This window comes from Ictidomys tridecemlineatus, chromosome 15 (assembly GCF_052094955.1).
Source record: "Ictidomys tridecemlineatus isolate mIctTri1 chromosome 15, mIctTri1.hap1, whole genome shotgun sequence".
NCBI lineage: Eukaryota > Metazoa > Chordata > Mammalia > Rodentia > Sciuridae > Ictidomys > Ictidomys tridecemlineatus.
Genome location: NC_135491.1, coordinates 15,474,117 through 15,486,173, shown reverse-complemented (window position 1 = coordinate 15,486,173; position 12,057 = coordinate 15,474,117). Strand labels below are relative to the sequence as shown.

The 12,057-nt window shown below is 53.3% G+C and overlaps 1 protein-coding gene across 8 annotated transcripts in view; it reads left to right on the top strand.

Moving 5' to 3' along the window:
• Positions 1-12,057, top strand: part of Sipa1l3 (signal induced proliferation associated 1 like 3) — a 227,942-nt gene that overhangs the window by 136,683 nt on the left and 79,202 nt on the right. For all 8 annotated transcript variants that reach the window (XR_013430795.1, XM_040279412.2, XM_040279411.2 and 5 more), the window contains exons 3-4: positions 61-1,872; positions 5,355-5,485. Coding sequence is in view for 7 of the 8 variants with exons in the window: in XM_040279412.2 (XP_040135346.1) it covers positions 369-1,872; positions 5,355-5,485 (1,635 nt within the window). In the remaining variant the exon portion in view is untranslated. The remainder of the gene's footprint in view (positions 1-60; positions 1,873-5,354; positions 5,486-12,057) is intronic.

The window sequence follows — 12,057 nt, the reverse complement described above, 5'->3', positions numbered from 1 at the left end:
CTTTCTGTGGGAGCAGTAGCATGTTCAAGACTCTCACATCTTCCTTTTCTCCCCTTCCAGCATGGCAGGAAGGACACCCTTGCCGCCCGCCGGCCCTTGCCCACAGCTGCTGCTTGCTCTGCCCTGCTGAGCCACTCTGCCTGGAGCCCCTGGGACAGCACCTGCCTCCTGAAGTTGTCCTGGCTCAGCTGTCCACAGCGATGGTGGAGAGCTGGACTCCACAGACTCACAACCTTTGCGTCAGGTTTCAGGGGCCAGCATCCTTCATCCTGGGACTGGCGGCCCTGAACAATGGCTGAAAGCCAGGGGACCCCATAGAGTTGCACCACAGCTTCCTGGGGCCCACAGCATTCCAGTGCCCGTGGACTATGACCACCTATCGGCCCCTTCCCAGTGATGGCGTGGACCTGGCAGCTGGCTGTGGGGCCAGGGGCTCCGATGTCCTCCCTGGGCCACACACAGGGGACTACACTCCCATGGGATTCTGGGCCCAGAATGGCAGCATGTCTCAGCCTCTTGGTGAGAGCCCAGCCACCGCCACCACCCGCCCCAGCCCCACCACCCCTGCAATGCCCAAGATGGGTGTTCGTGCGCGAGTGGCGGACTGGCCACCCAAGCGAGAGGCCCTGAGAGAGCAGAGCAACCCAAGCCCCTCACAGGACACAGAAGTCACAAAGGCCACCAAGGTGGCCCATTCCATGAGGAGCATACAGAATGGACAGCCCCCTGCCAGCACCTCAGCTTCCTCAGGGTCCAAAGCCTTCCACCGACTCTCCAGGAGAAGGTCCAAAGATGTGGAATTCCAGGATGGGTGGCCCCGGTCCCCCGGCAGGGCCTTCCTCCCTCTGCGACACCGCAGCAGTAGCGAGATCACCCTCAGTGAGTGTGATGTGGAGGACCCCGGGGAGCCTCGGGGGGGCCGGCACACAGGGGCCCTGCCCCTCTTCCGAGAATACGGCAGCACCTCCTCCATCGACGTGCAGGGCGTGCCCGAGCAGAGCTTCTTCGACATCCTCAATGAGTTCCGCAGCGAGCAGCCCGAGGCCCGGGGCGCCCAGACCCTCAGCGAGCTGCTGCGGGCGGACCCTGGCCCTCATCTCTCAGGGGGCGGCTGTGGAGCCAAGGGGGACCCCCGCAACGGGCAGCCCTCCAAAGACAGTCTCCTCCTGCAGCCTCTGAAGGAGAAGGAGAAGACCCGGAAGAAGCCCGTGCGGGGCCTGGGCAGTGGCGACACAGTGGACTCGTCCATCTTCCGGAAGCTGAGAAGCAGTAAAGCTGACGGGGAAGCCGGGCGGCCCCTCGGGGAGGCCGAGGAGGGCCGGAGTCCCCCAGAAGCAAGCAGGCCGTGGGTCTGCCAGAAGAGCTTTGCCCACTTCGACGTGCAGAGCATGCTGTTCGACCTCAACGAGGCGGCCGCCAACCGGGCGACCGTGGCCCAGCGGCGGAACACCACCACCGGGGCCTCCGCCGCCTCCGCCATGGCCTCCGTCACAGCATCGCGGGCCCACAGCCTCGGGGGCCTGGACCCAGCCTTCACCAGCACAGAGGACCTGAACTGCAAAGAGAACCTAGAGCAGGACCTTGGGGACAACAACAGCAACGACCTGCTGCTCAGCTGCCCGCATTTCCGCAACGAGATCGGAGGGGAGTGCGAGCGCAACGTGAGCTTCTCCCGGGCCTCCGTGGGCTCCCCGGGCGGGGCAGAAGGCCACCTGGTGGAGCCCACCCTAAGCACCTACCGCACCAATGCCAGCATCTCAGTGCTGGAGGTGCCCAAGGAACAGCAGAGGACACAGAGTCGGCCCCGGCAGTACAGCATCGAGCACGTGGACCTGGGTGCCCGCTACTACCAGGACTACTTTGTGGGCAAAGGTGACCTGGGGGGCGAGTGGGTGGGCCTGCCCCGCCTCATCTCTGAGACCTGCTGCACTCGCATTCACTCTGAGCCAGGCCCTGCTCCCAGCTCCCAGGATGCTGTGGAAATGGGATCTACGAGCGGGAGGGCGCTAGGGATTCAGGGAGCCCCGAGTCTGAGGCTGGGTTGGCACTCCATAAACCCAGAGCCATGGGAACTGTAGATGCCCAGTCATCCAGCAAACATGGGCTTGGTACAGCTATGAGCCTGGGGTGTATCTCATGTCAGTTGAGATAGGTAAAGGGTTGGAGGGTGCCATGTGCCACTGAGAAGAGTAACGCAGAGAAGAGGGAGATGTGTGCCAGTCAGGCAGGGCCTCTTCAGAGGTGCCATATAGGTCCTGGGTGGAAGGAGGGAGAGGTGTGCAGCTGGGAAACAGCAAGTACGAGAGTCCTAGAACACTGGAAGAATAGGGGGGAGGCCAGCATGCTGGGACAGTGACTCAGGCAGAGTGGTGACAAGGACAAATCAAGTGGGATTCTTGTGAGCTGTGGTGAAGATTCATTGATTCATTTCTATCCTAAGATGCAGACACTTAGGTGGACTCTGAACACAGGAGGGTCCTAATCTGATTTGTGCTCCTGGCCCGGTTCTGGCTGTGTTGGGTTGGGAGAGGAACCAGGAGACCAGGGCCAGGCTCTGGAGTGGTTGCGAGGAGGAGATGGTGCACAAGCTCAGGATGGGAGCCCCGGCGTGAGAAGCATCTCATGGACGGGTTCTGGGTCCATTTTGAAGGTGAGGCAGTTGAAGTGTGGGTACCACCAGGGAGAGAGGGGCTTTGTGCAGCATCTGTGCTAAGGGATACTCCCTGAAGGCAGCACAGCAAAGTGCAGAGACCACAGGCCCAGGCAGGAAATGTGCAGAAGGGACCCTGTTAAGCAGGCCATAGGCAGCTCCAGCTCAGCTCCTGCGATTATTGTCCTGCGAGGAAGGCGGACACACCTAGTGTTGCCAGCAGTTGTAATTTTGCAAGATTCTCCTGAAATTCCAATTGTTTAATGAAGACTTTCCTATTTATATTTTTATTTTTTGGTACTGGGGATTGAACCCAGGGGCACTTTACCACTGAGCTACATCCCCAGCTCTTTTTATTTTTCATTCTGAAACAGGGTGATTGTTGGCTGGCCCTCCATAAACCCAGAGCTACAGGAGACTGTAGATGCCCAGTTATTCAGCAAACATGGGCTTGGTACAGCTATAGCCTGGGGGTGTAGGGTTGACCAGTACTCCCATCTTGATCTTGTGTACCATCTCCTCCTCTCAACCACTCCAGAGCCTCCTCCCTGGTTTCCTTGTTCCTCTTCCAACCCAACAATAGGCTAAGTTGCTTAGGGCCTCGTTAAGTTGCTGAGGCTAGCCTCAAATTTGCCATCCTCCTGCCTCAACCTCCTACGCTGCTGGGATGACAGCCATGCTTCACCATGCCCAGCTGACTCCTAATTTTTAAGTTCTGGCAGCTGTATTGAGAATAGCTTATAACTGGTCAGAACTAGTTGAAACAATATAAAAAAGGCCAATATATTTTCTCATATAAAGAAGGCCAGTGATCACCAAGACTTGTATGGTTACTCTTTAGCACCAGTGCAATGCCAGACTTAGTATATGGCCTCCACCCCTCATAGTGCCTGCCCCAAGGCCAAGGTGTCTGCTGAAGGTCCAGCCACCACATCCATTTCCAGGCCGGCAAAAAGAAAGGGAAAGAATATAAAGGCAGATCTCATGTGAAATCAGGCCCCTTTGAAGAGATTTCTCAGAAACTCAATGCAGCTGTTTGTGTTTATTCGCCACTCCTGTCTGGAAAGAGGCTGGAAGTGTAGATTTTTAGCTAGGCAAAGTCTCTCTTCTCATCCTCCAAGAATAGAGGGTTTATTTTATTTTTTATCTTAAAGAAGGGAGGGGGTAATGGATAATGGATAGGCAGCTAGTACTCTGCAGCCAATGATTTAAATTTTTTTTTAAAAAAAGCAGTGTCCCAGCAAACATAACAGGTGTCAACCAGGTCATCCCGTAGGGCTCAGGGTGCACCCGGAGTTCCAGCCTGGAGTGAGGCAGCCCTGGGTTTCGGGGTGTGTTCCACAGCTTACGAGCTGTGCAATACGTTTCCCCCTCAAACCATCTGCATGTGAGGAGCGGAGCTGATCCTACTAGGATCTCGTGCCCAGACCAAAATAACACCAAGATTGAAAATAAGAGGATGAAAAAAGAAGTTCCAGACGGTTGCTGATCAAGAGAAAGAAAGCTGATGAGGCAGCATCAGTGCCACACAGAATGGATTTGAGGCTAAAAGTACCATTTAGAGGAACAGGGGGTGGGACTGTGGGGGGGAGGCATTTATATTCATTTTTAAATTCACCAAAGATCTGGAAGCTGGGAACCTGGCAGCCTGGTTTAGGGCTGGGGAAATAAACTGAGAAGGCCGCATGCAGACAGACAGACCCGCAGTGGGCACTCAGTGAACACTGCTAATGACTGAGTCATTTATGAGCTTCCTGGGCTCCAAAGAGCCAGGAGCAGCGGCACACGCCTGTAATCCCAAGGACTTGGGAGGCTGAGGCAGGAGGATCTCAAGTTCCAGGACAGCCACTCACAGGGCCCTTTTTCTGGCAACAGTGGATGCTGACTTTGTGGAGCTGAGACCACAAGCAGGAGACTCGGGGAAGAACTGTCCCCTGAAACAGTTATAAGATAGACAGTGGCAAGTTTTAGGGACAAGGAGAGACGGCTGTCATTGAGCAGAAAGAGCTAGAGACCTGCTCCATGACTTGCCGAAAGCTCTGTCACCTAAGGGAAATGAGCAGGGTTTAAAGAACCACGGTCAGGTAGAGGTGCTGCTTAGGGTCCAGAAGAAGCATCACGCACGCCCTGGGTGGTGCTAGCCAATGCTTCAGTCATGTGGTTACTGAGTGTCCAGCGTGGACAGAGCCTGTCACCTCACTTACTCCTCACAGCTGTTCTTAAACCCATCTTATGCTGAGAAGGCTGTTGAGCAGCTTGGCCTGGGCCATGTATCTTATCCCTCCCCAGATTTGGGCCAGCGGGAGGCTCTCTGGACTGGTCGTAATCATTTCGCCAGGGCTGGCCGGACCATGGGCAAATGCAAGATTAATCACAGTGGTGCTGGGTGTGTCACACTCCATGTGCTAAGCATTTGACATTTATAGCCTCATTTCACCTCACATGGGCTCTCTGAACTGTGGGTAGCATCAGGGCCCCCGTTTCTCAGATGAGAGCACCAGAGGTTCAGGAAAGGTCTATGGTTAGAGCAGAGTTGGTGCAGAAAGCTGGGCTTTTACTTCTGGTTTCTCTATTGAGCAGGGCCCCGGGGCTGTGATGAAGCAGGAAATCTGGGTGACCAGGGTCCCGCCCCTCCCCCACCCTCCCATCAGCAGGGAACTCTCTTCCCACCAGCTGACCCTGCTCACCTGCTCTTCCTACTCAGAGCATGCCAATTACTTTGGGGTGGACGAGAAGCTGGGACCAGTGGCCGTGAGCATCAAGCGGGAGAAGCTGGAAGACCACAAGGACCACGGACCTCAGTACCAGTACAGGATCATCTTCCGGACCCGAGAGGTAGGTCCCATCGTCATTGTTGTTGTTTTCTAAATCCTGATGAGTAAACTCCTCGTGTCTGTGCGCCCCGAGCCAGGCTCTGGGGTCAGGCACTCCTGCTTTAGCTTCCATCAACCTCTGGCAGCCCCAGGAGAGCGGTCCTGTTGGCCTCTCATTGAACAAAGGAGGAAACTAAGACTCAGAGCTGACTTGGATAGAATCAGAGAAAAGCCACCAGGTTTAGATTGAACCCAGTGGTGTGATCCAGAGTCCCACTGCGGATTGCGGTCTCTTTGCAAGAGATTAACTCTAGTTAGCATAAAAATAAAGGGGGGAGGTGAGGGATCATCTCAGGATATGAGGTGTCCCCCATGTTGGAAAGAATAAGGCAGCAAGCCCCAGGCCCTGCAGGAATTGGAGGGTCTCAACAGGCCCTGCTCTTGTGCTTGTTAGCTCAGAACACCCCCAGCTGCGTCCTTCCATTCCGAGCAGAGAATTCCATTGTCCAGCTGGGCCAGAGATTCCCCCAGATTAAAGATTAGCTGCAGCTAGGGAAGGAAGCCTGGAGAGGGCACCTTGCTCTAGTGTGAGTCTAAATTATGACAAAAAATTTATTTCTTACTGATTTAAGACAAGACGATTAACAGATTTGCGTAACTACAAATCCAGGGTAGGGCCAGCTTCAGGTTTGGCTGGACTCAGACTCCAGCAAAGTCTCCAGAGTTCACCTCCTCAGCTCTCAGCTCAGCATGGCTCTGCCTCCTTTAGCATTGCTAGTGTCATTTTCTCCTGCCACCAACAAGCTGTCTCCATGTGATTGGAAAAAGGAGACCAGCTGCTTGGATCTTCTGTAACTTCCCATCAAGAAGGAAGGACTCTTATCTGCTGCATCTCTGGCTGTGGGTGGATCACAAGCTTCCCCGGGGCGGGCAGTCACTGTGGTCAAGGGTGATGGAGGAAACTGACTACCTGTGGGGTTGTGCTCCACCTGGGGCCAGGCCAAGGGCACTGATTGGTGGTTCCCTCTTCTCTGGGAGCCACCCAGAGGAGGCAGGGCAGATCCTCAGCAAAAAGCAGGTCAGGGAGGCAACAATGATAGAGACTCCCAAAAGGCTCGAGTAGGAGGACCTTTACAGAAAATGGACAGTCATCAGGCAGGCCACCCAAATTGGGTCTCCCTCAGCCCTGCATCCCCAGCCCTGTGGGCCTGGGCTTGGCTTAAGGGTGGGAGCTCACTAGGTGGCCGCCGCCAAGGATTTTTAGTTTGGGGCCAACCTAGCATTGGACTTCATCCAGGCTGGCAGATGCCGCACCAAGGGTCCTTGCCCCATCCCCTGACGCAGACGTTCACAGAGGCTTTGTGGCAGCTGGAAGTGGGCCCCAAAACCATATGTCCAGGCTGCAGGTGGTCCCCAGCCCCCTCTTCCCTCTGCTCACCTTTCTGGCCAAATGAGCACTTCTTCAGAATGCAAGGTGACAGTTCACACAGTATCAGACTGCGTTAGGACGTGTGGACACTGCTGGGTGAAATGATAGCCACACTCATGAAGTGATACGAGCTACAGTTGTCGTTGTCACCGCACACTGCTCTACGCTTGAGTCCAGCGTTGTTCGTGTCATTGATATGTATTTACTCATCTCACAGTCCTGTGACGAAGGTACCCTTGTCCTCATGTATATGACAGAACAGACTCAGTGCAGTTAGGGACTTGCCCAAAGCATCCTCCAGTTAAGTGACAGGGCCAGGTGTTGTCTGTGCTCTGTCCACTTCTGGGCTGCCCCTGGAGTCCCCTGACTGCCTAGACTACACGTTAGGCCCATTCGTGAGTCATGAACTCAGCCAACTTGGTGCCAGCATTTTTGTTTTTAATGAAAGAATATGTGGAGCGGGTGTTTTAAATGCCGGTGCTCACAGGTACTGTAGCCTCCGTGCGTCCATGCTGGGTCAGCTTGGGATCTTCCTGCTGGACTTCCTATTCAGTAATTGGAAACTGGCTCCATGCTTTTCCCGGCTGTGCATGCTTCTTTCCACTTCCCACCCCCAGCACCCACCAAACCAGTCTCCAGAGGCTCCAGTCCACCCCATGCTGGGCACAGGGACTCTCAAGTCTCATGGTCATTGGGCCAGGATTCATCCATCCCCCTGTCAGCCCTCCCTGGGCTTGAGGGTACAGCAGTGAATGAGCAGCAGAGAGGTGCAGCAATGTGCTTCTGTGACAGAGACAGACCTGGCAGAACATTCTAGGTAAAGGGAACAGGCAGGTAAAGGTCCTGAGGCAGGTACATGCTTGCTGTACAGAATCCTGGTCTGTGAATTCTGGTTCTCACCTGTAGCTCTAGAACAATAGGCCTATGGCTTCCTTTCTCAGAGCCTCAGATTCCCTCTTGGCAATCCTAGGCTCACAGAACCTGTGTGGACTCAGTGACATGTACACATAAATCAGGCAGTGCTGGGTCTCAGCCTGCTGTCCCCTTGTCCTTCAATCGTGTGGGCTGGCCTGCCCTGAGGCTCATACCCACAAGCAGGCCCTTCTCTGTCTTCACACACACAGGCCATACGCGGACTCATCCAGGCCCAGCCCTGGCAGAGCCTCCTGGTCAGACCTGAGACCCTCATCATCTGGAGTTGATGGGAGGGCAGTGGCCTCAAGGTTTGCCTCACTCCTTCCTAAGGCCCTTCCCCTCGTGGAGGCAGAGCAGAAAATAAAGGAGCCCAAAGACGGTAGCAGTAGTGACAACTAATAATTACAGCACATGTTACCAGCAGGCATCGACCCATCCTTCCTCCACTGCACCATGATGGCGGGTAGAGGGCATCCATCCCATTATTATGTCCATTCCAAAGAAAAGGACATTGGATCTCAGACAGAAAATCATTTGTCAAATCCACCAGCAGCAGAACCAGGACATGGCCCAAGGCTGCCCTGCTCCTGAGCCCATCGCCACCACCTATAGTACCTTTTGGATTAAGTTTGGATTCTGGCTCAGGGATCACACATCCCTGGGGTCAGTGTCTGGTGCTGTCCCTCCCTAACGAGGGCTGGTGGCTTTTCCTTTGTGTGCCTTAATTTCTTCATCTGTAAGATGGGCTGTGAGCTGTGCCTGGGCAGATACAAGGTGCTCTCAGGCTGGTCCCCATGAAGTGACAGCAGAGACTGCAGGGCAGCAAGAGCTCTGCTTGCTGGGTGCCATGTGACTGACAGGACGGATGGCTGTCCCTGTTGGGAGTGTGGGTTCCACCTCATGGACAGTCAGGGCTCCATCCTGTCCACACGCGTGTGCCCCTGGCTCTGGTTAACCAGGGTATGGGGTCCAGGCTCCCTTCCAGGTCAGCCGGCTGGCCTGCCCCAGATGGCCACCCCCAGCCGCCAAGCAGACAGTCCCGAGTGGGCCTGCGTCTCCTAGCAGATGGGATGTGAGCCTTGGCGGTGCCAAGCTCCCCACGGAGGCGGAGCAGACTGGGAGCTGGGCCCTGGCACCACATGCCCAGATGCCAGCTCCCAATGAGCCTGGACAGGACGAGGCTGGCCAGGGCTGCCCTGTCCCAAGCCTCCTTGCTGGCACTGGCTCAGCTAGAACACGAGGCACCCCAGCCACCCGGGCTGCCTGGCCCACTGGGCCCAGTGGGCTCTCTTTAGCTTGCCAAAGGTAAGCTTTTGATGGGCCTTCGTTTTGACAGGAATAGAAGTTTGGGTTTGTATTTTCTTCATCACTTTTTCTTTTTTATTAATAATGTACAAAACCTCGTTGTTAATAATTTAAACAGTACACAGTATGCAAAGTAGAAAGGGGAACATGTTAGTAAGTGAAGAAAGCCATGCCCCGGTGTCTAGAGGGACCCTATCCGTGTTCAGCAGGTGCATCTGAGTGTGTACGTGTGTGCAGGTGTGCATGTGTGCATGTGAGCTTAACTAAAAAATCCCAAAAGCATACTGTTAAGCAGGAGGAGAGCAAACTGGAGTTTCCTCTTGAGGCTGAAGCATTTCTTGAGTGTCTGTGTGACTTTGTGCGTCTACGTTTGGCATGTCTGCATGTAGTAATGGCTGACACATTTGCACTCTTGCTGTGTTCCAGATATAGTGCTGAGCAGTACACGTGAGCTTTCATTTTGAATCTTTGCAGTTCTCTGAAGTAGGCATTCTCATCCCCGTTTTGTTAATGAGGAAATGGACAGAGAGAAATTAAGCTACTAGTTCAGAGTCACAGAGCAAGGGAGGGGCACTTGAAGGTTATAGCCACCTCCCCGTGCAGAAAGGCAGGAACGCATCTGAGCCAGGAGCAGGTGGAGACTAACCCACACAAATAGTGTCCTTTCTTATGTGGCACTGTGTCCCTCACAACTCACTTGGTTTGTTCCCCTCAGTGAGATGATGCCAGATGGCCCTGGGTTCTGAGCAGAGACCGGTGACCTGACTGCTCCAGGGAGAGGATGGGAGTGGGACGGGGTTGGGGAACCCCGGAGGGAGGAGGCAGCCGTGTGGTGGGGGTTCATGGTGGACACCACCAGGTAGAGGGGGATGGCACTTGTGACCCAACAGTGCCCTACTTCTTTTCCCTAGTGCAGAAGGACGAGCAGGGAGCTTTTTAAATAGTGAGTGTTGGTGAAATGGCCAAAGCCAAACATGAGCCTAGGACACCTGCCCGCCACATGGAGGAATGGAGGTCTGTCAGCTGGTTTTTCAGTACTGGGAATTGAACCCAGAGATGCTCTCCCAGTGGTCTACACTCCCAGCCCTTTTTTATTTTGAGACAGGGTCTCATGATGTTGGTGAGGTTGGCCTCAAACTTGCCATCCTCCTGTCTCCGCTTTCCAAGTCACTGGGATTATAGGCATGTGCCACCAGGCCAGAATGAAGATCTCTGGTCCTTGAGGTCTTTTGTCCCCAGCAGAGGGCACTGTGGGACAGTGTCTATAGGAATCAAAAATGCTCATCCTGTTGGTACATTAATTGAAACCTACAGCCCTGCAGCCACCCAGACTGGCAAGGCAAAGCGCCTGACGTCAATGCTGTTCAAGACTGCCTTGCTTATGATATGAGAGATTTGTTTGTTTATTAATCAGTGGGGCCAGAACTGGGAACTCCCAACCATGAGATCATTCCATTCCTTCCATGCTTACCTCTTGCCCAGGTCCTGTTTGGCAAGGGTGGGCTGTGTGCTTGGAGGCGGGGTCATGACACACTTTTGCTCCTTCCCATGTCTGTTGACTTAGGTGAGCATGTTTTTGTAGTTAACACTGATCTCCTTTAGTGTTTAAACCACAGCTCCAAGTATGTGTTAGGTGCCGAAGTAAGCCCCTGGGGGAGGGATTTTTTCTCTGTGATGTGTTTCAGGCTGTTGCCATGCATTCTTGGTATGGTTTTTGACCTGCTATGCCCAGCCCAGGGCATGGCATAACCTCATGGCCAGCAGCACTCTGTGGCTGGAAGCATGGCTGGTGTTAGTGAGGACGTGGGGCAGTGGGGGCTCCCAGACAGGCTAGCAGGATGTAAATTAGTACAGCCACTTGGAAATCTCTTGGCAGTTTAGTAAAATTGAAAATTAGCATGCCTAGAGATTTAGCAATTTCTAGGTGTAAACCCAAAAGAAAATATGTTCATGTGCACCAAGAGGTGCTTCTGTAAATGTTCTAACAGCACCATTCACAGTTGTCAAATACTGGAAGCAGTTTGGGCGCTCTTCAGCAGTAGAAAGGAATAAATCCACCAGGGTAAAAACATCTACTTACCTCTCAGTACCACACGGTCGAATCTCACATACACAGCGTTAAGAGAAAGAAAACAGAAACCAGATAACAAAGAATACAGATTGCCCCTGGGGCTGCAGCTCAGTGGTAGAGACCTGTCTAGAATGCACCAGGCCTGGGTTCCACCCCAGCACCATGAGAAAGAAATAAATCCATAAATCTCAGGTGTTTTTTGTTTTTGTTTTTGTTTTTTCTTTTTCTTTATGAAACCATCAAAAAACTAGTGCCTTGGGGCTGGGGTTGTTGGCTCAGCGGTAGAGCACTCGCCTTGCAAGTGCAAGGCCCTGGGTTCCATCCTCACAACATAAAAATAAATAAATAAAGTACAACAATAAATATTAAAGAAAAAAAAACGGCGCCATGGTTTTATATGTAAGCCGGTGCGATTATGCAGGACCAACAGGAGTTCCACATGAGCATTCATGGTAATAACATTTATTTATTTATTTTGGTGCTAGGCATCTAACCCAGGGCCCTTTACCAGTAAGCTACATCCCCAGTCCTTTTTGTGTTTTATTTTGAGATCCGGTCTTGCTAAGTTCCTGAGGCTGGCCTCAACTTGAGATCTTCCTGCTTCAGCCTCCCAGGTAGCAGGGATTGCAGGTGTGCACCACCACACCTGGCTACGTTTATAACATAATGTGTTGTGATGATGAGAGTGGGAAGCCGCCTCCTCACGGAGCCTGTTTAACTCCTGCTGTGCTTCCTATAACCCACAGGACAGGGTCCTAGCTCTTTTCCCATTCTTAGGACTAGTGGAATGAGTTAGACATCATTACCCTAAGTACATGTAGGAAAACACAAATGGTGTGAAAATATTTTGTGTACAGTGGCTTGAAAAATTGTG